The sequence below is a fragment of the Hypoxylon fragiforme genome (genome assembly GCF_022984875.1).
Source record: "Hypoxylon fragiforme strain CBS 206.31 chromosome Unknown GGS25scaffold_8, whole genome shotgun sequence".
Lineage (NCBI taxonomy): Eukaryota > Fungi > Ascomycota > Sordariomycetes > Xylariales > Hypoxylaceae > Hypoxylon > Hypoxylon fragiforme.
The window spans coordinates 1,800,149-1,819,373 of NW_026054763.1; the positions used below are offsets into that span (position 1 = coordinate 1,800,149).

Here is a 19,225-nt window from a genome sequence, read left to right on the forward strand (position 1 = left end):
TGTTTGCGCGGTAATAATCTGTCCGACTTTAAGATGATACTCCAGGAGGGACGTGAGCAAAAGCCATTGCGCCTAATAGAGCTAACGATCTACCAATGGATCAGCAGCGACGCGACATTCCTTGAACATTGGTTGGTTTTTTGGTTTTTCTCTTCTTTCGCCATTCCAACTACTACATGGTGAGTGGTTGTTGTTAAGGATGTACTGTTAGGTATGTACTATGGGTATAGCAAAATACTAGTAAATGTACTGCAAAGTAATCATGTAGGTTGAAAAGTTGAGGTTCAGAGGTTGAGGTTGAGTACGGGGTCACGCTAAGAGCTTCGGCGTTCTGTTGGCCGAAATGGTAAAGTGGGGATGAAAACCAAGCGAGCATCGGGCTTTGCGGCTCGATACGTCGCAGATTCCCCAGTTGTCCAGGAACCTGACCAATAAGCGCCAATCTTGGTGTGTTAGATCAGGCACATGCAGTTTCGCCCCCCTGGCTGCATTCTGAAGCAAAACATCTACGGTAGACTAAAAAGACTTTAAGCGCGGATAGGATCTGTGCACCCTTGACTTTTAACTTTTTTAATTGTCTTTTTTTTTTGTCTTTTTCAATGTGACTTTTACACACTTCAACAATGTTCCTACTACATAGGTACTACTACACTACCAGTGACTACCTACATAGGCAGGTATGTATTGTATCATAGCAGCCTATATACCGGCCTACATGCAAACGCTTTGTTTCCTTCCACCAACTATCGATCCTGCGTATCATTATCTTGGCGATGAAACCATTGCTACTTGGGACGACAGATAGGGGTCATCTATCGATAAAGACCAACAAGGCTCCAGCCAGCCTCCAGGGCTATCTGTGATATTGTAGCCAAAGATCGTCAACTACCTATTTGGAATCAGAGGATCGGTAAATCCTCCATCCATTGTTTTGGCCTTGGATACGAAACAAGCTCGTTACCTATTATTACTATGTGTACTCTTACTACTATAACACTGCCATCCTGGATTCATGGTTAGTTCATCATTGTCATAGGCTAGATCGCAAAGGATCTATACGAATAGCCATCACGACGCAGTCGAGTCTCGCCTCAACGTAACTAGTTATAGGAAGTATAGTAAGTCAAATGGACCCAACCTACTAGGTTAGGTAGGTAAATATGCGAGGCCTCTTCCTCTTCAGTTTCTTACCTAACCTACAAGTTATAACTATTCACGTGCGGGATATATAAATGGGCTGGCTATACTTTACTTAATGTAGGTAACGAACATACTATGTAGAGCCCTCATGGTCGTCAGCGAAACATGGGATCTGCTGTTCCTGATCTTTCCGGGCCCGCCCCGAAAAGCTTAATAGATCACATCAATTGAACTTGTTAGCAATCATCACTCATCACCTATGCAACTGGCAGGTTGATCTGAACTTGTCGCGGTATTTCTTTCACTAGCCCCATCATTACCCCCGTCGTCCCCTGCCGTGTTGCAGCCCTATCACCCACCACCTAGGTGTGCTGCTGACCAGTCCGTGTTGGAGTTGGGGTTGGAGACTTGGGACGCGGTGAGGCAATCGTCAATGCAGGAGAGTCCGATCCAAGATATGTATGCTAGCCCCTCATTCGCTTATCTCTATCCCGTTTAGCTTGTCCCATCTTTTTGTCATAATAAAACCCTCTCTTTCGGTCATTCTCCTTTTTTGACAATTTGTGTTCTTATTACCTCATTCCCGGCGTCAAGGTCGAATTACCGTATCGTGGCCGTGCTCTATGGACATGACTCGTTTAACAGATCTAAAATCCCAAATCATCGGTTAAGTTAGTCAGAGATTATTACTACTTACCTACCTACCTAGGTAGTTATTTAGATTGGGATCTATTGAGGGGGGTCGTGAACCCTTAAACGGGCATCTCTAATCTGCATCTTGCGCCTCCTAGTCCTGAAGTTCTATTAGTAAAAAAACGTCTTCTCTGAAACAAGCTTGGACGAGTTCTCATTAACATATTGCGGCGCTCACACTATCAAATATTCTCCTTACTTGACTTTCGGCAATCCTATCCGAGAATCTTAATTAACTGCTTCCTCGTTTGGGTCTAGCTTACATACATGCACGAAAGGGTCGCTTATGCAGGCCGCCGAGCCCCAGTTAGTGACAGATTAGGGAAAGCTAGCTGTAGTTATTTTTTTTTTCTTTTACAATAAAAGTTAATAGGCTCTTACTAAGTAACTACACTAACTACCTAACCTAGTAGCTTTGGCTAGGCAACCTGCTCCAGCCTCCGGTAGCTGTCTCCTTTCCCAGGTCCCCTGGGCGATTCTAGAAATTCCCCTGGGGGTGCCCAACCCCATATAAGCCCCGTCTTCATCGGGGGTACCGCACAATTTCTATCGTGATTTAAAGTTGGAAACAGGAGAAGAAACTTCCCGCCAGGGGCGAGTTGGGACGAACAACAAAACACGAGAAATGACGTTTGGGGCTATTCAACATGGGGCCCGTGATGTGTTTACCTAAGTTAGAACGAAAACCACAGACATATCAACTCTGGCAATCACGGCGTGGAAAGGAAAGAAAAAACAGTCTTGGCAAGATGGGAGCTGGAGATCTCTTCTTCTTGCTCTTTTCTCGGGAGAAGGCGATCTCTGAGAAGAGCCTCAAAATCATCTCAATTCTTTGCTTTGGCTTCTTCGGTGATCTACGATGAATTGCTTATTTCGAGGTGTCACAACAACACCCGGGCATTTAAGTGATGCACAATGCTTGTCCCTACCTACATAAAGCTGTGTAGGATACATGATTGATCTTCTTGAACTAAGGTTCCAATCTAGGCATCGTCGGAACTCCTTCAATGTTCCCGCGTATCGAAGGCACATGTATGTACATACATACCAACTGCCACCGGTCATTTACCAAGCGCCGTATTTTCTTATCTTCGATGTGTGTAATATTAATAATAGTTGACATACTAAATGGCAGGGAGGAATAACAAATCGATAGTCAAAAAACTTGTGGAGGGTCCTAAGCGGCCCAAGTTTGAGGCATGTCCCACATTGCCATGATGAAACCCGGAAAGACCCCTGATTCACGATCAAGAGCATCACGTAAGAGCAGGTGCTTGCAGAGAATGCTGCCAGTTTGCCGCCAAGAAAAAGAGGGAAACGCCAAGGACGAGGACCAATTGGAAGAATATTCTATATACATAGTATTCGAGGTGCGATGATTGCAAGTTTTTGTTTTTGGCAGAAAGGGTCTTTGAGTTGGCCGAGGATCTCTCGTGAATGGTGCCTATCCAACCTCGCTTCGGCTAGGAATTTAAAAAATATGCCTTCCTCATATTATGTAGGTAGCATTGAGCAAATAGTATCAGCCCCAAAGCCTTCATCCTTCTTGTCGCCTTGCCCCAGGTTTTGACCAACAATCTAGGAAACAAAGTAGGTAGGTCAGGTGGGCTGGGAGGCCATCTGCAACGCTGTACAACACACCGTGGGCTTTTAATAGTTCACGTTCTAACATCGTCCCAACTATGCAAAACCGATACCAGGCAAACGCGAGCTTCCTTTCAATCCACCAGCAACTCAAGTTTTGAAGCTTTCAATATTCAATCCTAATTTTAGCCAGCATACCTCGGGACCGATACACATTGCGCAACGAAGTCAAATTCTCGACACAAATCCTTCTAGGACTTCCTGCCTCAGAGCTCGTCGTCAAGCTGCGACGTTCCAGAGGCCTTCTCAGCTATCAAGTCTAGCCAGGCTGCGAGGCGGTACCCGGCCTTGGCAACTTGGAGCTCGATCACGGGAACGGCTTTTTCATAGTAATCACCAGCGAGCTCTTGGCCAACGATGGTGTCGGGCCCTTCAGGGAAAACTAGGACAGACGAGATGAGCTTCAATCTGTTCTCATCGAAAAGCGGACTGGGAGGTGTTGAACTTACCGTGCGTGCAGACGAGTGCATTGGATTCGTTGGCCCAGCCCATTGCGGTCGTTATGGGATCATCGAGCGATAAACCACCAGTCCAGAGCTTGCTGTCCGACTCATACTTGCCCGACTTTATTTGCTCGGTCAGGTTGGCGGCCCATTGGATCGATGCGACGTAAGGCTTCCTGTGAATTGGGCCAAGCATCTTCTCCGGGATGCTCGTGTCCCAGACGTGGTGCAGGTTGACTTCGTTCGAGTTCCATTTCACGTGGATACCGTTACCGCCGTGTGCTACGTTTTCTACGTGCAGAGGCTGGTGAATATCGCCGAGGAAATGGATGACGAATTTGGCAGCCTGGTTCCTCCGCGAAGGCCACAGGCTGGTGTCGAGCAGCTGGGAGGTGTAGTTTTGAATGGAGCTCACGACACAACCATCCTTCTTGCAGTCTCTCTCGAAGTCGACGCCGCAATACGTGGGAGGTGTGTCCTTAGCATCGATGAAGTGGAAGTTGCTAGAAAAGTGCCCCCATTTCGTGTATCGGATGCTGTCAGCCCAAGTAGCCACCCCCGCAAGATAATGCTCGGTGTCATTCTTGAGGATGTCCTGGAAGTATGCGGCCGTGTCCTCCTTGACGAAGTTGGATGCAATGTAAGCCACGGTGATGTGTCCCAAGCCTGATACAAGTTAACCTTCGATGAACGTTTACTTACCAGGTTGCAGCTTAGGCAGTGTATGACCATGGATTTGGATTCATTAATGTCTTTACTCACTTCCCCACGCCATAGCCCTTGGTAGCGACAAAACGCCCAAGGCGATAGCTTTCTGACTGAATTTCATAGTGATTTTTAGATGTTCCAGACGGGATAATTGATGATATCCAGAATATATACCCAATAATGATTCAATCAATTTTTGATATTCATTCACAGGAAATGAAATGAAATGAATTGCGAAAAAATAAAATAAAGACGAACATAAACAGTAACTTTTCTACAGCGACTTAAAAATATCCAGTAGTTACAGTACCTGCCTACATATAGGGGATCGCCAATGTAGTCTAACTGACTGAACCTTGTCGCGACCTTGGTGTGCGTATCCAAGGTGTGCTTATTTTGGTTGTCGTGGGAACACGCGCATGACCCAGTTACCCGCCTGATTCGCTGTGGCTGGCTTCTGCAGGTGACCGTCCAACTTTATTCAAGTTATGTAGGTATACATACCTACCTAGTAGTAGTTATGATTTCGAACTCAATAAAGATGCTCGATGTTAGTCAACATTTAAATGGATTTAATTCCTGATAGGTTCATTTTCAATCGTTTGAATTTAGGTTATCGGGAATGGCCGAGGAATAAAGAAAACTCCTAGTCCGCTGTTGTGTCATAGTGTAAAGTTGCAGCAAGAGCGTCATGATTGAATGCGGGGACAGGGGACGGAATCGAACCCCTCCCCTCCCCTTTTCCCCCCCCAGACTTTTAGAAAGGCTTCCTGCGAATGGCTGCAGGCGCAAGGCACGGGCTACCTACATAAGTACATACGCAGTGCAGCGTCGCTATCTTGCCATAATCTTGGGCGCTAAACTGTATTCAATTTAATCCGCCTGTTTTATGTGTGCTATGAATGTGCACTACTGTATGCACAATGCACCTCCACTGTTCAATGTTACAGTTCACCGGTGCATGCTTTTGTACATACATAGTACATATGCGTCCCTTATCTCTGTACCACCCGAGGCTGCACTAACCCACGGAATGCGACTAGAGATCTGTGGCTCCCGTGCGATAAGGGAAAACTTGTCGAAGCCATCGACCAACCAGACCCAACCTTAAACCTCCTTCCAGCTGACTCTGACTCTAGGTCACTATTCTTCTTATGTACTTGCAACAAGTTGGTCCACCTGACTGTCTTGGATGACTGGGCTTTACTCGTTTCTCTGCCTCTTTTAAAACTTGAACTCGACGTCGTCCAAACTTGTTCGTCTTACATCTTCGCAATCATCCAGTTCTTTTGTCATTTGAATACATAATTCAACCCACACTACATCATTCGATATGGCCTTATCGCACGCTCTCTCCGTCAACGAAATCCTGTCTGGCGTCTTTGGTAGCATCAGCTTGACAGCATGGATTTGCTTGCTCGTATGTTTTCTTCGCTTCGAATGAAGGGCTTTTGTCTGTAGCTACAGTACACTTCATGACTCTTGCAACTAACTATTGCGACAGCTCCCCCAGCTTATCACCAACTTCAAGGCTAAGAGTGCCGATGGCTTATCTATGATATTCCTGGCCGTGTGGCTTTTCGGTGATATCACTAATTTATCCGGTATGACTTGTCGTCCTACAGCCTTTCATTCTAGCTTCGTTCCTGGAAGATCGTTCATTTCAGAGCTTCGAACTTGACCCCGCGGTCATATCCTAAGCTCGGTCCTCCTCTCCTCTTCTCTCATACCCTCTTTTATTTTGACTTAACTTGACTTGAGATGTAGACGAGTGTTAATGCTGACCGTTGGCTTCGATATCTAGGTGCTCTCGTGACAGGACTCGCGCCCACGGCCACCGCATTAGCAGGCTACTTTTGCATATCTGATGTCATCCTTATCTCGCAATCTCTCTACTACAACACCATCAATGCGCGAAAGGCTCGACAACGAACTCGGTCCACCGAATCTGATGCGTCGGAGGATGAGCCTCTATTACAACCACGGAGGAGGTCATCTAGCGGTCTTCCAGGCTCCCACCGTCGTCACTCATTTCACCGTCAAGAGTCTGGCTTCGACCCTATCAAGAGGATCGTCACAGGCGAAGATGAGACACCGGATAGCAACCCTTGGTTCCATAATACACTTAGTGTCGTAGCTGTATACATCGTGGGAGCTGCTGGCTGGTTTATCTCATACCAAGCAGGAGCGTGGGATAAGCCCGAGGCTCCTGAGGAGCCGAGTATTGACACACCAGCGGCTGTTGGAGGCATGGTCCTGGGATACGCAAGTGCTCTTTGCTATCTGTGGTATGCTATGCTCGGAAAAGTCCTTTGAAGATAAATAAGCTAACGTAAGGGTAACCAGCGCACGAATTCCTCAGATCCTTAAGAACCACCGAGAGAAGTCTTGCGAGGGTCTTGCTCTACTCTTCTTCTTGCTGTCTCTCACCGGCAATTTGACGTATGGCCTGAGCATCTTCAGCTACTCCTTAGAGCCTGAGTATATCGCCAAGGCTCTTCCCTGGATTCTTGGGTCTCTGGGAACTATTGTTGAGGATTGCATCATCTTTTATCAATTCCGACTCTACTCTAAGAGTGGAGATGCCAAAATCAACCACGGGGATGGAACTGCATGAGGCCTTGGTTCACGTGGCTTACCTACCTAGGTGCCTACTTGGGTAGTTTACTTTGTCATATCACTCATTTTACATCCATATAGGGCATAAGAGTATCATTGGTGATAGCATTAATGGCGTTCCGGGCTTGGGGTCTGGGGTTCATCATGTTCCCCTAGATACCTTACCTAGGTAGGTATCATTCGGGAGCGAGAACAGAGCATTTCCTTTTGGATTATAGCATCGAAACTTGGGATAGGGAAATAAAGACGTATCGCAATCGCATTATTAGGAACATGTCTGGGGTAATTAGGTATTAAACTGAGGTCTACAGTTCTACTATCATCTGTATGTATCTTCTAGTGTAGATTATGTATGCTGGAAATGGATGGAAATGGATGTCATGAGTTTATATCTAGAATTGCTAACAAATCTGAGAATTGAAAATTGGCGAATGAAATATGTAAGGACGATTTTAAAGTTATCAAGGATTCAAGGTTAATTGAGGATGATCCTTGCATGCGCCGAGCACCCCTATTTGATTGCTTCGACCCCTGTTCGAAACGGTCCAATTTCAGGGAGGACGAACGATGCCGACCGACAGCTTCTTTTCCTTCGTATTTATTTCTTTTTCACTCTTTACTTATCAAAGGGATAGAAAAAACAGAGAAGACCGACAACTCGTCATTCATTCATTCCGCAAATTTACACACTCATTACCTTTTGCTTTAGCTGGGAGCGAGCTGCTTGACGGAATTTCACTCTTTTTAGAATAATTGTTGATTGCTACATTGCATCGCTAGTGGATACAGACAATACAACATTTGAACATCTGTCCCACAGTCCTACTACTTTGCTTTATTTCCGATAGTACGACGCGTACGAGAAGAATCCGAAGATACCCACGAGCAAACGAAGGGAGGATTGATTGAAATACATTTCTCGAGGAAGAAATAGAATAGAAAAATGCGCGTCTCAGCTATCCTATCAACGGTCGCGGCCGTGGGCCCCATCGTGGCGTCGGCCGCGACGGCGGGTGGCAAAATGGGCTTCTCCTTGGGCAACAAGAAAGACGACATGTCGTGCAAGGACGCAAGCGATTACAAGGCCGACTTTGCAGCGATTTCCGCCCAGACTTCGGCCAAGATCGTGCGTACCTACGCCGCGTCTGATTGTGACCTTGCCAAGACCATCCTGCCTGTTGCTAAGGAGGCTGGCTTCCAGGTCGTGCTTGGAATTTGGTACGTTTGAATTTTCTCTCCTTTTCCTCTTTTGCCATTGGAGAATTATAAGCTGACGAGTGAAACCAAAATTAGGCCCGACACCGACGAGTCCTTCCAAGCTGACAAGGCGGCTGTCCTCGCGAACGCGCCCAAGTACAAGGACCAGGTTTACGCCATCACGGTGGGCTCGGAGTCCCTGTACCGAAGAAACTTCACGGGCGCGGAGCTGGCGTCCAAGATCCAGGACGTCAAGTCGGCCGTCGGCACCGACTTCAAGGTGGGCACGGCGGACTCGTGGAACCGGTACGACGACGGCAGCGCCGACGCGCTCATCGGCAGCGTCGACATCCTGCTCTGCAACGCCTTCTCCTACTGGCAGGGGCAGGCCACGAACAACGCCACCGGCTCCTTCTACGACGACATCTACCGGGCCTTCGGCAAGATCCAGGAGCGCGCCAACAGCACCGACAAGATCGAGCTCTGGGTCGGCGAGACGGGCTGGCCCACCAAGGGCGACAAGTACCAGAACGCGCAGCCCGGCGTCACGCAGGCCGCGACCTTTTACAAGCAGGCCATCTGCGGCATGCTCGACTGGGGCTTCAACGTCTTCGTCTTCGAGGCCTTCGACGAGGCCTGGAAGCCCAAGACGGCCGGCGAGGACGGCACCATCGCCGACGAGACCTCGTGGGGTGTCATGACTTCGGACCGGAAGGCCAAGTACGACCTAAAGTGCTAAGTTTTTTTTTTTTCCATCTTGGTATAAAACTTGGTAGCCCCCGTTTTGGGTCTTTCTGTGTCTTTGTGTTTTTTTTTTTAGTTTCTGGGTTGCGAGGCGATGAGGCGATGTGATGAGAGGCATTGTGATGCATGCATGCATGGGAGGGTGGGAGAGGGAGAGTGAGAGAACGAGGAAAGGAGAAAGGAGAAAGGAGAAGAAGGGCACATCTTTTGCCAGATGGCCGAAGCAAGCAAGCAAGCTGTTGTTGGTGTACCTATCGTTGTTTCTGTTGCATATACCACCACACCACATCAACCAGGTTGAATTGAATAAAGTCTCGACGGTAGCTGTTGATACTTGCCTACCTACCTACCAAAGTATGTCTTGCATGAGAAAGAAGAGAGAAAGAAAAAAACAAAAAGTAGATTATGTGATGTGATGTGATGTGACTGTTAAAACCCCCTAAAGGCTAAATGTTCTACGGGATCTACATACAAACCTAGGTAGGCAGGCACCCAGATTGTGAGAGCACGCTAGCCGTGGCACATGCGGCATGCGAGCCATGGAAATACTAAGAGAAATTCCCTACATAACTAATTAACTAACTAACTAGTTATATACCTACCTATGCACGTGGGCTTGCTTGTGTTGTTGAAGTGTGGGTAGGTAGGTAGGTAGGTAGATGCCTAGGTAGTTAAGATCTACGTACGTATGTAGACGGCGCGGATATCCGATAGGTAGGTAGGTAGGTTATTTTCGAGGTTGATATAAGTAACTAAATATCAATGTCCATAAATAGGATATCATCACAGTAACCTAGCTAAACAGCCCCAGTGGCTTACCTAGACAACGAGTAGGTAGAGGAGGTATGTATGTATGTATGTAAGTTAGTTGAAATCATTTATTAAGATTGACCATGAATGAGACTGAAGCCGGAATCTCTGCCTGCTTGGAGGTACAGTACATAGTGTGTGTCTACGTACGCCCTATGTAGGTTACCCGTTTCGCATGAGATTATCTATCTACCTATGTACCTAACTGGTAGGCTGGTTTGTGTAGGTCGGTAGGTAAAAATTATTATCATCATCATCCTAATGAACCTCTCTCTCTCTCTCTCTGCCAGAAGCTTCATGCGGATTTCCAGCCAGGTTTCCTGTACCCAACGCCGACGCTTTAATTCATTTCTGTTTCTGTTTCTTCTCTAAATCCAGAAGGAGGGGGGGCAGGGGTCCGGTGTAGTTGATCTAAACATGTCGCCGGACACATGCATGCATGCTTGTACGTCGTCGTGGCCCTCGTCGAGTTCATGCCTAGATGCCTCTCTGGATATGTTGTATATGCACCTAAATATCCAAGCCGATAGATTCATTATGCCTCCCTCCCTCTCCCCCCTTTCCTATTACATCGAGACTGCATGTCCAAGAACAACAGTGGACGGAGTAGGTGCGTAGGTTTGTAATTAAGAGCGGAGGGGACTATACCACCACCATCTTGTTAGTACCTATTCAACATCACTCATTATTTCTCCCCCCCTTCGAGAAATAAAACTCACCCGCAGCCAGACGGCGTTGTCTTGCCGAAGAAGCAGTCGCCGGCCATGTTGGGAACGATCTGGTTAGCGCGGATGGGGGTGACGACGATGCCGGCGCTGGCGAGGGAGGCGCAGAGGGCCAGGAGGAGGCTGGTTGCGAAGGCGGTCTTCATTTTTTTTGCGGTTATAAAGTTGGATGGATTTTATATATTATTTGGTCGATCGACAGGCTTTGTTCGGGGAAAAGAGAGGGTAACGGTAGACCAGCTAACTTTGAGCTCGTTTGTTGGCGTATATACTAGTAGACAGACGAACAACAAGCGAATAGTAAAAAGCGACAGTAAAAGGGCGATGACCAGATCGCGCGGGTAATATTAAGGGAAGAGATGATCTTCGTAAGGTTGTTGTATTTTGTTGAACGTGAAGAAAAAGCTGGATTGGGAAAAAAAGAAGAAGAAGAAGAAGAAGGGAGAGAAGTGGGAGAGATGATAGGATGCGATACGATACGATACACCTGAAGGGCGAAAAGAAAAGTCGTGATAGGACGAGAGCGCTTCTCCGGCAGAAGAGGTAGGAATCATATGATCCTTGATCCTGGTTTTTCTTCAGCAGTACATACTACATAGTACGGCTATACAGTGCTGGAGAGACTGTGCTATTGGCGTATTATTGACCGAAGCTGGGTAATGCTTGGTACCAGGTAGGTACTTAAATTAACTTAATAGGTGAGAGTTACAGAGAGTACATACCTGCAGTAATACAGTACGGAGAAAAGGGGGGCCCATCCAGGAGGCGGACTGTGTGTATCAGTGTCTGGGGCCTGCGACCAGGAGTGTCACAGACCAGCCGAAATGAAGGAGTCGCATCAACCATTTTGAAAGGTCAAAACACCAGTTACTCTTACCTACTCTGTAAAGTCAGGTACCTAGTTATCTAGGTACATTGATAGGTAATTATGAATAACATTTAACTAGTTAACTACTTTGAATAGGATTTTAATCATTCGAATTATCATCTTCAAAGAATGTTATAACCTAGTATTATGTAAGTAAGGAAAAGGTAGTTCGAATCTCGTCAATCTTGTAGCCGCAAAGATGCAGATTCCGGCAAGATCTAACAAAGCCGATCTGAGATAACTAGATGTAACTATTATTAATTAATCCTACTAAAACTATGTAATTAATGCAACTTTTGATATGCCACGCTACCAACAGCTAAGTGAAATACCTACCTGTTAATATGTAACTAAGTCTGTCCAAAAAAAAAAAAAAAAAAAAAAAAAAAAAAAAAAAAAAAGACAGGGGGGTGGGAATTGCATCGTAAGACGATGAACGCCCTGATGGTTCGATATCGCCATTATCATGTCCACAACAACACCTTTTTCTTCTCTTTTCCCGGGTCTAAGATCTAGGAGCTTACGAGTCCCCCTACACCCCCCCTAACTAATTCCACTCGCGGGTTCCGAGTTGGAAAATTGTAGTTGCCTATATAAGAAGTAGTTGGTAGTAAGTTGTAAATGAACCTATTTCCCTACCTTAAACCATAATCGCTATGCCGCAGCTCGCCAAAGCAACAATCCCGATCGACAAATCGAACGTGATGGATGCTTCTTCGATGCCAGCATTAAGGAGCGCCTAATGAACGACTGTAGCATGGAATGGGAGGAAGAGAAAGAGAGAGGATCAATTTGCGGAATGGAAATAGGCTGGGACGAACATATCTACATACGAAGTGAAACTCGAATTTTCGCGCTGTATTGAGAGAGGAGAAGGGGACATGCCGACACGTGTCGAGCGGCCATGCTATCCGATGGGATCAATTCTATGTGGCCTATTCCTTGGTATTGGATATACCTGGCTACCTAAGCGCCGCCGGTTCGCCATCACGAACAACAAGGGGCATCCTTACCCCATCCTTCTTGACATACCGACTGCCGATTCCTCTCAAGGTGGCCTCCCACCTTCCATCGTGATCTAAGATGCTGCTCTCGAGGCGTAGTGTCACGAGACGGAATCCAGAAGACGCCTAACAAACATTGTTGCTGCGCGGGGATCTCTAACCTCTCCCCTGAAACGACGAAGGCTACCTACGTATACAGGTAGTCGTCGACTTTGTTCTAGATAGCCTCCAGGTAGAGCCCCGACACGTAGAAGCTGGAACGAATGGTCGATGTGTGTGTGTGCATCAACCCTCCATTTGCTCTCAGCAGGTATTCCCTTTGACCAAGTCTTTCTTCTACTCAACCATAGACGATGAGGTCTATATAGGAGATGTAAGCAGAGCTGAAGAGCTACCATGATGAATACTAGGCAGGTAATCCTATAGGTACCTAAATGCCTATACAGCAATACCAAGTTCATGGAAGAATGCAGCACAGCAAGGTGAGGAGATCCCTAGGTTAGCTAGATCTCAGGCCTAAGCCATTCGTGTCAAGCCTCCTTCTCGTAAAGAGACTCTATTCGCCATCTTAGCACGTATTACCATGACCTATAGGCACCTAGCTAAGTACCTACATAGGTATGATTGAACTCGTACTCGCCAACGTAAACCTGATAAGGGGCTCAGCGGTGTAGTATCGTAGCATGAGGCACCTCCCTATCTACACAGCTATGGGCAAATAGCGCCGTTATCCAACTCGACCAAGTAACGTCACCAGGGTATATGCCAGGTAGGTAGGTTATAGTTATATGTACATAGAACTTTGTAAACAAAATGTTAATCCCAAGTCAAAATATACATAGATATTCCTTAGGTGCTAGGCAGACAGGTAGGTAGGTAGGCGGGTAGATGGGAAAACAGTCACCTTAAGTTACGATATCGAGAATATCACATTCACAAGCTACGCAGCCAAAAGTAAACCAGCCAAATATATCATCAGGATTGAACGAGCTATTCCCACAACGACCACAAAATCACCATACTCTAACACAGGGGAGGGAAGTGAGCCAACTCCCGTAGGATGTAAGCCGTTCCTCTCCTCTAGGTATCTCTTTTTGCCTTATCCTCGTCGCTCATCCGACACTGCTCGAGCGGCAGCAGCAACGGCGACATTGTACATTAAATTCAGAAGGGATTCCCACTCATTATTTCGCGCATCCACAACTACGTCTGATGAGAGGGAAAGTGAAAATTATCCATGCCACGAAAAGGAAAAGAACGTATGCTAACATTCCAGAACCCTGAGATAACTAACTCCGTGGGACATCGCGTTCGGTCATATCTTCAGAACGAGCCTTTGAGTGGCCACAAAACTGCTCATTCCATATTCGATGCAGAAAAACTAAAAATGGGGGAAAATGAAGAGAAAAGCGTATTGCATTATTGCCATGAAAGGCTAATAATAATAAAAGTAGGTAGGTGTATAAAGGTAGGGTAAAGGGAAGGGGTAGGTGAGCATGTTTATCCTCACTCGACTCGAGTAGCAGGACAGAGAGACGAACCGGATCGAATCGGATCGAATCGGATCGAAAAGCAACCTGCCGCATATAATCGGATATGCGTTGTTACACGTCAACGCCGTTGTCAAGTCATGGGCGGAATGTACAGGAGTTTTGTTGAGGCCAAGATCATTCTCGCATTCATGAGGGTGGGTTTCATGAAGCATGATGATTATTACCCTCGCGTTCTTCTGCATCCAGCCGTGCTCTCCAGTCAGCTAGATTCCCACTAAGACTGAGGCCTACAGCATCGTCATCTTTCTTGCTGCCAACCTTCTCAAACTCAAAAGTGTTCGAAAGCCTGTAGTTGTTGCTTGTTGTAGCTTCCCACTTTGAGCGTAACTGGTCAAGCTCCGAAGCCAGATCCTTCAGGGCCATGCTGCCTCTGGCATCGCCAACTCCTCCATAGATGCTCTCAACCTCCGAACTCTCCTGTCGACTATGGCCCAAGCCATTTGCACTAGGGATCATCATCTGGTCTGTGCCGATATGGCTGCGTCTCCGGTAGTTGTCTACGGAACTCTCGACTTGATCAAGTAGTAAACTGACTTTTGATTCAGCTTCTTGAACTTGTTTCTCAAGGAGTGAATTCTCGTGCTGCATTTGTTCAAGCTCTCTCTCCCGGATATCTAGTCGCTGGACAATATCTTCGTGGGACTTGGCTGTGCTATCACGCTCATTCTTTGCCAAGTCTAGTTTCTTCCGCAATTCCGCAAGCTCTCCTTCCAAGCGTGACGAGGTTTCCTTCAGTTGGTCCTGAAGAGACTCGATCTTCTTCTCCAACGATGAGCGTTCAACTTCCCAATTCGAGGCTGTGGCATCATCCCGAGATAAAGAGCGTTCTTCTAGCTCCATATTCTCCTTCTTAAGGCGATTATTTTCGGTTTGAGCCTGCCCGAATTCTAGCTTCAACTTCTTCAGCATCTTCTCTGTGCCCTTAACATAGGAAACAGCCGACTGGTAGTCATTGTCCAGCTGGGCTATTCTGTTACGATAGGTAGCCTCAGACTCCTGAAGTTGGACCACAAAATTCTGCTTCATTTCATCGTGGGCCGCAACAGCTTGTGCAAGTTGCCGTTCCAGCTCGTTGGCACGAGTAAGATCAGGCGAGGCTGCTCTAGAGCCCATGCCTCTCACTCGGGCAATGTTAGTTGGGCTAATACCCCTTTCAGCCAGAATGTCTTTTAGTGTGTTGTGTTGAACGGTCATAGCGTTAGTCTCCAGTTGTTGGTTGGCAAGCTGGTTCTTGAGATCCGAGTTCATGGCCTGCAGTGACTGTGTTTCCCTTAAAGCAGATTGTAGCTGTCGACGGATCGACACGCCCTCCCTGCTCGATTGCTCTTGGTAGGCTTCAAGCCCAGCGATTCGTTCTTCAGCCCTTCGGAGTTTATCTGCAGCATCATCTGCCTCTTGCCTGTATTTCTTCACGAGATTGTTCGCAGCCTCAACTTGCCCATGCAAAACAACAACACGTTCTGCATCAACCCGGTTTACTTTGTTTGGCTCTTTAGTGATCTTCTCCAGCCCTGAAATTAAGGCTTGGCGATGAGTGTTCGCCTCTGCTGCATTTCGCTCAGCGAGTTCTTCAGCATCCCGTAGTCGTTGTGTTACAAATTCTAGTTCGGCAGTATGTGATTCGTGTTCCGCCTTGAGCTTGGTGAGCTTAGCTTCGATCTTTTCGCGCTGAGACCGTTCCTCGTCGAGTTTCCGCTCAAGGTGTGCGCGCATGTCTGCTGATGCCACCACAGCCCCTCGAAGAGACTCCAAGGTCTCGTCATGCTCCTTCGAGCTATCAGCAACTTCGTTGTACTTATTTTCAAATTCATCCTTCTCAAGACGTAGAAGTTGTACAGCGGCAATAGCTTCGGCGCCGGCAACTGATTGCTCTCGTGCTTCGCGCTGGGCCATATGCAATTCAGCCCTCAGTTGCTCAAGCTCCGAAGACGTTTGCTGCTTATAAGACTCTAAATCAGCTATACGCTTTTGGGTTGCACCTAGTGTCTCGTCTGCAAGTTGTCGGGCACGCTTCTCCGCTTCAAGCTCCGAGGATGCTCGAGCGAGACTATTTTGCAACTCCCTTTGAACGTTCAGTGCAGAGGCAAGCTTCTTGTTTAAATCGGCAGAGCGATCAACATTGTCCAAATCCCTTTCATTATCCAACTGCGGCGTGCTAGATGCGCTTCCCGTTTGTGCTGCTATCTTTGCCCTAGCATAGGCGGCTTCTCGAACTGCAGCATCTCGTTGTCGTTCTACCTCGGCGATTTGTTTTGCTGCAAGAATTGCTTGCTTATCAATGGAACTCTGGACGTTGGCTAATTCTTGCTTCATCGCTAACAAGGACTCAATCAGTCTCTTGTCGTCGTCATCGAACGTCTCTGCAGCCCGGCTCTCCAAAGTAGGACTCAGAGTTGCGTTTGACGTATATCCCGCCTTACGGGCCAACTCTAGCTCCGACGCGTACCATGCATTTCTGTTTCGAGCAGTATCGAGCTCCTTTAACAGTGCAACGGTCTGCGAATTCCTATTCGAACCTTTCCTGGACAAAGGATTGCTCGGTTGTCGAGTTGGTGGAGGCGGAGAAGAGGGGCGATTTGCCACGCTTTTCAAAGTGGGCTCTGTGCTGCTGTCGACAGATCCCTGGCCACGGGTTTGGCGTGACTGCTTCGACCTGTTCGCATCTGCAGGCGGGTTTTCCGTTCGGGAACCGCTCCGGGTGCTCTGTGAGTTCGGTGTTCGCCTTCCGTTGGTGACTGGGGCTTCCTCCCTAATCACATCTCGCGGCACGGGGGACTGTCTTTGATTGTTGATGCCAGACGTACCAGCGGCCGCAGCCTCTCTCTCTATACGTTCAACGGATGCGTTTCTGGCACGGCGGCCAGCCATGCTAGCATCGATATTTGGCCTGGGAGGCTGGCCTTGTGGTGGAGGCCCTGAAGGGGTTGAAGTTCCTGCTGCTCTTGGAAGCTTCGATAATCCGTTGCTGATAGGAGGGGGGCCAGTAATATCTATACTAGCGCCGCCTCTTCCGGTGCTACTTGTTGGACTGTTAGGGCTTGCTACCCTCTTAGGGTCAGGTCCAGCAGACCCCTCACGGGATGGCGTTTGCCGAACACCCGGAATAAGGTCGCTCCCACTCGGTCGCCTTGCTTGCTGGATCTTCTGGGTATTGGACTGGATCTGGGCATCATTGGGGTACCGGATCTTGGTAGTGTCGAGAACATAGACAATTGAGAGGTCATTGACCTGGGTCGTAGTTGAGCTTGGTTCACCCCCCACTACAACGATCGATTTCCCGACGGTCGTCATACTGTGGCCTGAGCGAGGCGAAGGCGATGGACCCATGTTCTGAAAGGTGTACCAGCGTCGAGAGGAGATTCGGAAAGCAGCCAAATCGCCCAAGTCAGCGCCATCTTCTGTGCGCCCACCAAAAACATACATGACGTCGTCGACTAGCGAGGCAGCGTGGCCTTCCCTGGGAACGGGGATATATCCAATACAGTCTAACTGTGTCCACTTGTTGACCGCGGGATCATAACTCCATACATCGTTGAACCATTGAAAGCCGTTTGTGCCTCCGAACCTGTAATGATGAGCTTCAAATATAGCTATCATGAGACGATGGTGTGAAAGACTTACAAGTATAACTTATCATTATATGTGATTACGGAATGGTTCGTTCTAGCCGGTGGCAATTTGCCTTGCAGAGCTCCGCCAGGTTCACTGTTTTCGGTAAGCACTTCCCATCGATTATTGGGCATCTGCAATTGGTTAAGATCGAAGGCGGCAAGATCATTCATAAAGTATCCCTCTACTTGGCCTCCAAAGATGTAAATCTTGGATCCAATTATGTTTAGCGAGTGCCCATAGCGTCCAGACGGTCGAGGTCCGGTTGGGAGAGCTCTTGACCACTGTCTTGTGGCTGAGAACTTAAGTTAGTTTTCTGACATAGAACGAGATCCTTACGGGGCAATGATGTCTCACAGGTATTGAGAAGATAAAGAGTCTCGTCCAAGATATCGGTCTCGTCGATCTTGGTATCGCCGCCGTATACGATAAATGCATTGCCGACTAGGAGAGAGGCATGGCCAACCCTCGGCCCGGGACCTTCAGAGGTGGTCGCCAGCGGATAACAAGACATATTTCCTCCAGCTTCAATCATCCATAAGTCACCTTTAACGGTCGAACTATTGATCAAACCGCCCATGATGTAGATGTCGCCCTCTTTGGATGATATGGAATTGACAGCCGCTCCATACCTAGGAAAGGGGCCGGGAGAAGAGGGTGCGGATGTTAATCGCCGCTGCGACCACGGATACAATGAGGCGTTCGCATTTTGTGGTGGAGGACCATTGCGAAACTATTTCGATGGCAGTCATGTTAGTAATTCGATATCAAACCCGAGTGTGATAGAAGCAAGCTGATACAGAATTAAGGGAACACTCACGGGCAAGTCGCTAGATTGCTGCGGAGGTTGCTGCGGAGGTGATTGCATTTGCGGCATCTGTTGCGGTGGTTCCTGGCCTCGTCGGCCGGCGTACTTGTCGGTATCTGGGCTCGGAGTGGCTTCGTCGAAGGAATTCAAACTTCCAGTTGGAGTTGACCGGGTGTGCGAGCTCTTTTCCTCTCTGACAATGCGCCCGGCAGGGCCTGGCATTTGGGGCGCTGATCCGGGAGGGCCATCGCGACTTTGTACGGTCCTGTCCTGGTTCTTTTTAGATTTGAATAAGAAGGCCATGGCGAGTCAACGGCCAGATAGCGTCAGAAAGGACCGCAAATAAGGAGTAGTTAGACTAGGTTGTCGGCTGTCGCAGCAGCGACTAAGATGGTGTAATTGTGAGTTGTTGCCGAGACTCTTAATGGATTGGATGCGATGGATTAGTGGACACAATGGAATTAACACAGTAACCACCGAACAATAGAGAAAGGTATGAAAATCTGGTCGTAACTCGAATCCGGGTTTGGGATGGCTGGGGTTGATAGCATGAGGTTGGAAAGGGTCGAAGATGGGTCCCTTCACAATCAAAATTGCGTTGATTGCCTGCTTGTGCTCCTTTCCTTGTCTCTGCGCAGCCTCTCGACTTTTTTTGCTTCT

At 47.7% G+C, this 19,225-nt stretch overlaps 5 protein-coding genes across 5 annotated transcripts; 2 read left to right on the forward strand and 3 right to left on the reverse strand.

The window, feature by feature from the left end:
• Positions 1-3,543: 3,543 nt before the first annotated feature.
• GGS25DRAFT_418346 (S1/P1 nuclease) lies at positions 3,544-4,985 on the reverse strand. The gene is made up of 3 exons (XM_049258544.1): positions 4,683-4,985; positions 3,927-4,586; positions 3,544-3,859 (listed from the first exon to the last, which is right to left on the reverse strand). The coding sequence occupies exons 1-3, from the start codon at positions 4,747-4,749 to the stop codon at positions 3,684-3,686; spliced, it is 903 nt and encodes a 300-aa protein (XP_049113949.1). The 5' UTR covers positions 4,750-4,985; the 3' UTR covers positions 3,544-3,683.
• A 404-nt stretch (positions 4,986-5,389) lies between these two features.
• GGS25DRAFT_503963 (PQ-loop-domain-containing protein) lies at positions 5,390-7,680 on the forward strand. The gene is made up of 4 exons (XM_049262098.1): positions 5,390-6,048; positions 6,133-6,232; positions 6,433-6,916; positions 6,975-7,680. The coding sequence occupies exons 1-4, from the start codon at positions 5,962-5,964 to the stop codon at positions 7,243-7,245; spliced, it is 942 nt and encodes a 313-aa protein (XP_049113950.1). The 5' UTR covers positions 5,390-5,961; the 3' UTR covers positions 7,246-7,680.
• A 482-nt stretch (positions 7,681-8,162) lies between these two features.
• Positions 8,163-9,585, forward strand: GGS25DRAFT_503972 (glycoside hydrolase family 17 protein). Its single transcript, XM_049262099.1, has 2 exons — positions 8,163-8,465; positions 8,541-9,585. Exons 1-2 carry the CDS (start codon positions 8,191-8,193, stop codon positions 9,181-9,183), a joined length of 918 nt encoding a protein of 305 aa, XP_049113951.1. The 5' UTR covers positions 8,163-8,190; the 3' UTR covers positions 9,184-9,585.
• Positions 9,586-10,366: 781 nt separating this feature from the next.
• Positions 10,367-10,869, reverse strand: GGS25DRAFT_524682 (uncharacterized protein; the record flags this gene model as incomplete). The annotated part of the gene is made up of 2 exons (XM_049264651.1): positions 10,367-10,487; positions 10,718-10,869. The coding sequence occupies 2 exons, from the start codon at positions 10,867-10,869 to the stop codon at positions 10,367-10,369; spliced, it is 273 nt and encodes a 90-aa protein (XP_049113952.1).
• Positions 10,870-14,180: 3,311 nt separating this feature from the next.
• GGS25DRAFT_418501 (uncharacterized protein) lies at positions 14,181-18,982 on the reverse strand. The gene is made up of 4 exons (XM_049258545.1): positions 18,578-18,982; positions 18,115-18,490; positions 17,770-18,052; positions 14,181-17,713 (listed from the first exon to the last, which is right to left on the reverse strand). Exons 1-4 carry the CDS (start codon positions 18,866-18,868, stop codon positions 14,290-14,292), a joined length of 4,374 nt encoding a protein of 1,457 aa, XP_049113953.1. The 5' UTR covers positions 18,869-18,982; the 3' UTR covers positions 14,181-14,289.
• Positions 18,983-19,225: the final 243 nt, after the last annotated feature.

What these genes read in the sequence shown, in the direction of transcription:
- GGS25DRAFT_418346 (XM_049258544.1), bottom strand. Translation starts at nt 4,749, where the DNA reads ATGAAATTCAGTCAGAAAGCTATCGCCTTGGGCGTTTTGTCGCTACCA. An exon ending in AAGGGCTATGGCGTGGGGAA is followed by an intron (nt 4,587 to 4,682) that starts GTGAGTAAAGAC and finishes AACTTGTATCAG; the next exon opens with GCTTGGGACACATCACCGTG. An exon ending in TGCACTCGTCTGCACGCACG is followed by an intron (nt 3,860 to 3,926) that starts GTAAGTTCAACA and finishes CGTCTGTCCTAG; the next exon opens with TTTTCCCTGAAGGGCCCGAC.
- GGS25DRAFT_503963 (XM_049262098.1), top strand. Translation starts at nt 5,962, where the DNA reads ATGGCCTTATCGCACGCTCTCTCCGTCAACGAAATCCTGTCTGGCGTC. An exon ending in CAGCATGGATTTGCTTGCTC is followed by an intron (nt 6,049 to 6,132) that starts GTATGTTTTCTT and finishes CTATTGCGACAG; the next exon opens with CTCCCCCAGCTTATCACCAA. An exon ending in AGTGCTCTTTGCTATCTGTG is followed by an intron (nt 6,917 to 6,974) that starts GTATGCTATGCT and finishes AAGGGTAACCAG; the next exon opens with CGCACGAATTCCTCAGATCC.
- GGS25DRAFT_503972 (XM_049262099.1), top strand. Translation starts at nt 8,191, where the DNA reads ATGCGCGTCTCAGCTATCCTATCAACGGTCGCGGCCGTGGGCCCCATC. An exon ending in CAGGTCGTGCTTGGAATTTG is followed by an intron (nt 8,466 to 8,540) that starts GTACGTTTGAAT and finishes AACCAAAATTAG; the next exon opens with GCCCGACACCGACGAGTCCT.
- GGS25DRAFT_418501 (XM_049258545.1), bottom strand. Translation starts at nt 18,868, where the DNA reads ATGGCCTTCTTATTCAAATCTAAAAAGAACCAGGACAGGACCGTACAA. An exon ending in TCTTTATCTTCTCAATACCT is followed by an intron (nt 18,053 to 18,114) that starts GTGAGACATCAT and finishes TTAAGTTCTCAG; the next exon opens with CCACAAGACAGTGGTCAAGA. An exon ending in TATAATGATAAGTTATACTT is followed by an intron (nt 17,714 to 17,769) that starts GTAAGTCTTTCA and finishes TCATCATTACAG; the next exon opens with GTTCGGAGGCACAAACGGCT.